This window comes from Tripterygium wilfordii, chromosome 15, assembly GCF_013401445.1.
Source record: "Tripterygium wilfordii isolate XIE 37 chromosome 15, ASM1340144v1, whole genome shotgun sequence".
Taxonomy (NCBI): Eukaryota; Viridiplantae; Streptophyta; class Magnoliopsida; order Celastrales; family Celastraceae; genus Tripterygium; species Tripterygium wilfordii.
In genome coordinates, this window is record NC_052246.1 from 6,946,788 (window position 1) to 6,950,384 (window position 3,597).

Sequence of the window (3,597 nt, forward strand, 5' to 3'; positions counted from 1 at the left end):
TCCAACAGCAATTGATGCCACAACGATAATCTTCCAGATTGGGGTTCTTGGGTTGGGCCCATTTGAAGAAACAATCTCAAGAGATGTGTTTTCCATAAAGAAAAACACTATTAGAATTACACACATGAGGATTATATGTAAAGTGGAGAAAACGTGAGAGACAGAGAGAGTATAAGAGAGAGAGGTTAGCAAGACAGAAGAATCCAATGTATATACTATGGCAAGAGAGAGTGTGAGAAAGTGTAAGAGGGAAAGAGGTTAGCAAGATAGGAGAAACCAATGTATATACCGTGGTAAGAGGAGAGATTTTCAAGTATGAGAAAGAGATGTATTACTTGATAGTTATATCGGATTTTAATTTGCGATGGAATTTGTGACGCAACTTTCCGTTGCAAAAAAATTTGTCGCAAATGCCGTTGCAATTTATGGTGCAAATTCCCATCAGAAACAATATAGATTCTATTTTGATTACTTGTATAGCATGGTTCTCGTGGGTACTGTACGATATTGATTAGATGGTCATATATCAATTGAGTCTAAAATTATGCTTATCAAACACAAATAAACACAAATGTATGACATAAATGTATCACACAAATGTATAACACAACTTTTCATTGATTTTTTAGGATGACATGCACATTAATTATTATATATAAGGAAGAACCACTTGATGTTTAATTATATGGGAAAATGTTGTCTTGTTGGCTCTCTAAGATTACTAGTTCAATTCATTCTAAATGAATTTTTTTTTTTTTTTTTTGCTAACTAGTGAAGTCTAGATACAAATAGGGAAGCTTGCTTCCATGGGAAATACTAATTTTATGGTATATTACACCAAAAATAGGTAACAAATGCTCAGACATCCAAAACGAACATACAAATAACATCGCCTTAGGTCCTAAGAAGGAAATTAGATTGCAGAATCTAAGAAGCAAAATTAAACTAAGCAGCAGTACTTTTTTTTGATGAATCTGAGCAGGGACAACAGTAATCTAAGCAGCAGTAATTTTTTTTTTTTTATGAATCTAAACAGGGACAACAGTAATCTAATGAAATTAAACTCACCGCATGAGGAATGCCCAAAACAGAGAAAAGACCCCAAGCAACACCCCTGATTGAATTTGGAGGATTCAATGACAAGAAACGTTTTTTTTCTTCCGGAACAATTATAAAATAAAAGGCATTGATCACCCTTCAACTCTCCACCCCTTTGCAACCTCCGTAATCCCAATTGTCCCAACCAAACAAATTGCTGAGAGAATATTCACCACACCCCGCAACCTATTCACTCCACTTATCCAGTTCGACACCGGCACAATAGCTGTCGAAGCCAATGCTAACACCAATGAATTCAACATCAACCCCAGCGATCCCTCACGCACACCCATATCATACAACCTCTTCGCATCCGCATTCCCTTCCACATTTCCACCATATACCTCCTTCCCCATCCAGTCAATATCATATAGCACCCATGGAAACCAAGCTATCCAATTCAAACAAGTAATCAATAATAGAATCCACATGGGCCATGATAAACCCCTGAATGCAATCACCAATTGCCTGAACAGTGCTGCTACTTTGTTTGAGTTCTCTTTCGCCAATAGAATCGCTACTATCGACACTAGTGTGAGCAGAATGATGTCCAAGAAGAAACAAGTCTTCAAATTCGCACATGAAATATCACAAGCCTTTGTTCGTGAAAATGGTAACAACTTGGGTAATTCGTCGACGGAACCAGCTGCATATCCTATATTATTCCCCACCACCATGAAGAAAGAGAAGATGGCGTTTGCATTCCTCATCCTGTGATGATCCTGACCGGATAAATCTACTAACAGAGCCCAGCATGACCCCTACAATATATTGCTTGAGACGTCCAATATCCATAAATCGATCACGAACGCTGCCACCGCACTAGGCTTCATAGGCCGTTCTAGACTGTCGCCAGTGTGGTAACCAATATCGACTGTGAAACCGATCAGGAGAACTGCATCAATGATGAAAACTGCTCCGGCAACAATGAAGGGGCGGTGACGGCCGAAACGAGAGGTCCAGTGGTCGCTAAAAAATCCCACAATGGGCTGGACTATGAGGCCAGATAATGGGCCGTAAGGCCAAATGAAGTTGGAGGCCGCATGAGGGATATCGAGATGTTGCCAATATGGAGTCAATAGAGAGAGTTGTATAGCATGGTTCTCGTGGGTACTGTACGATATTGATTAGATGGTCATATATCAATTGAGTCTAAAATTATGCTTTTCAAACACAAATAAACACAAATGTATAACATAAATGTATAGCACAAATTAACACAAATCAAACACAAATAAACACAAATGTATGACATAAATGTATAACACAAATGTATAAAACAAATCAAACACAAATAAAAAATAAAAAATAAAATTTTTTTAAACCTAAATAAACACAAATATATAAGGCTAATGTGAAAACATCAATGAATTATTATATTATATAAATGAAAAAAAGAAAGAAGTTAAGGTTGAAGTTAGCAAGTTATTATTTTAATAAATAATGTTTTGAATCACATTAAACTCACCGCTAGAGGAACGTCCAAAACAGAGAAGATATCCAAAGCGGCACCCTCGATTGAATTAGGAGGATTCAACGACAAGTTTTCGTGATCAACTCTCCACCCCTTTGCAACCTTAGCAAACCAACTGTCCCAATAAAACAAACTGTCAAAACAAAATTCACCATAGCTCACAAACCTATTCACTACACCTACCCAGTTCGATCAGCACAATAGCCGTTGAAGCCAATGCCAACACCACTGAATTCAACATCAGCCCCAACAACCCCTCACACACATTGGTATCATGTAGTCTCTCCCTAGCATACCCGTCCACTCTTCCTCCATAGACCTACTTCCCCATCCAATAAGTATCATACAACACTCACAAAAATCACGCTATCTAGTTAAAACAAGTTATTAACAACAAAATCTACATGGACCTTGATAAAAAAAAATCTAAAATTTTACCAATTAACCATGAGATGCTTTGTTTGGAGGAGGAAATATACCTACAACCCCAAGTTGCCCAATATTTCAAGCAATTATTTCGAGTCATCTGTTTTTCATTTTGGCTGAAAGTCATATTGTCATCATTAATGTGATATAATGATTCACAATCAACCAATTGAATGTTCTTGTTCGTCAACATAGTTGCAGATTGATGGTTACATATCAATTGAGTCTAGAATAATGCTTATCAAACAAAAATAAACACAACACAGATAAAACACAAATAAAACACAAATAAACACATATGTATAATTCAATTTAAACATAAATAAAAGTTGATGATTTTAATTAGTGACCATCACGACCACAAGGGACTGTTGTTATGAAGAAAAGTAGATAGTGGTGGATTTTTGAGCATAGAGCAAGAAACTCACTAACCGTAACAACTCTCAACACAAATGTTGGTAAGTTTTTTTTGTGAGTATCCAATGGTTTACTCAGGAATTCTTTTTTTTTTCTTTATGTCGTGGGTTTATGATTCACAAATATAGATCTTAGACACAAAAACACATTAAAAAAATTTAAAGCAGTAAAAAATAAAATAA

The 3,597-nt window shown here is 36.2% G+C and overlaps 1 protein-coding gene across 1 annotated transcript; it reads right to left on the reverse strand.

The window, feature by feature from the left end:
• Positions 1-1,190: 1,190 nt before the first annotated feature.
• LOC119979826 (sucrose transport protein SUC8-like) lies at positions 1,191-3,191 on the reverse strand. The gene is made up of 5 exons (XM_038822452.1): positions 3,052-3,191; positions 2,756-2,800; positions 2,556-2,687; positions 1,905-2,211; positions 1,191-1,859 (listed from the first exon to the last, which is right to left on the reverse strand). Exons 1-5 carry the CDS (start codon positions 3,189-3,191, stop codon positions 1,191-1,193), a joined length of 1,293 nt encoding a protein of 430 aa, XP_038678380.1.
• Positions 3,192-3,597: the final 406 nt, after the last annotated feature.

Bases quoted from the DNA above. Each gene is read 5' to 3' on its own strand.
- LOC119979826 (XM_038822452.1), bottom strand. From the start codon at position 3,191: ATGTTGACGAACAAGAACATTCAATTGGTTGATTGTGAATCATTATAT. The intron at 2,688-2,755 runs GTAGGTGTAGTG...TTATTGGGACAG, and splicing joins TATTGTGCTGATCGAACTGG to TTGGTTTGCTAAGGTTGCAA. The intron at 2,212-2,555 runs GTGATTCAAAAC...AATATCGTACAG, and splicing joins CCTCTAGCGGTGAGTTTAAT to TACCCACGAGAACCATGCTA.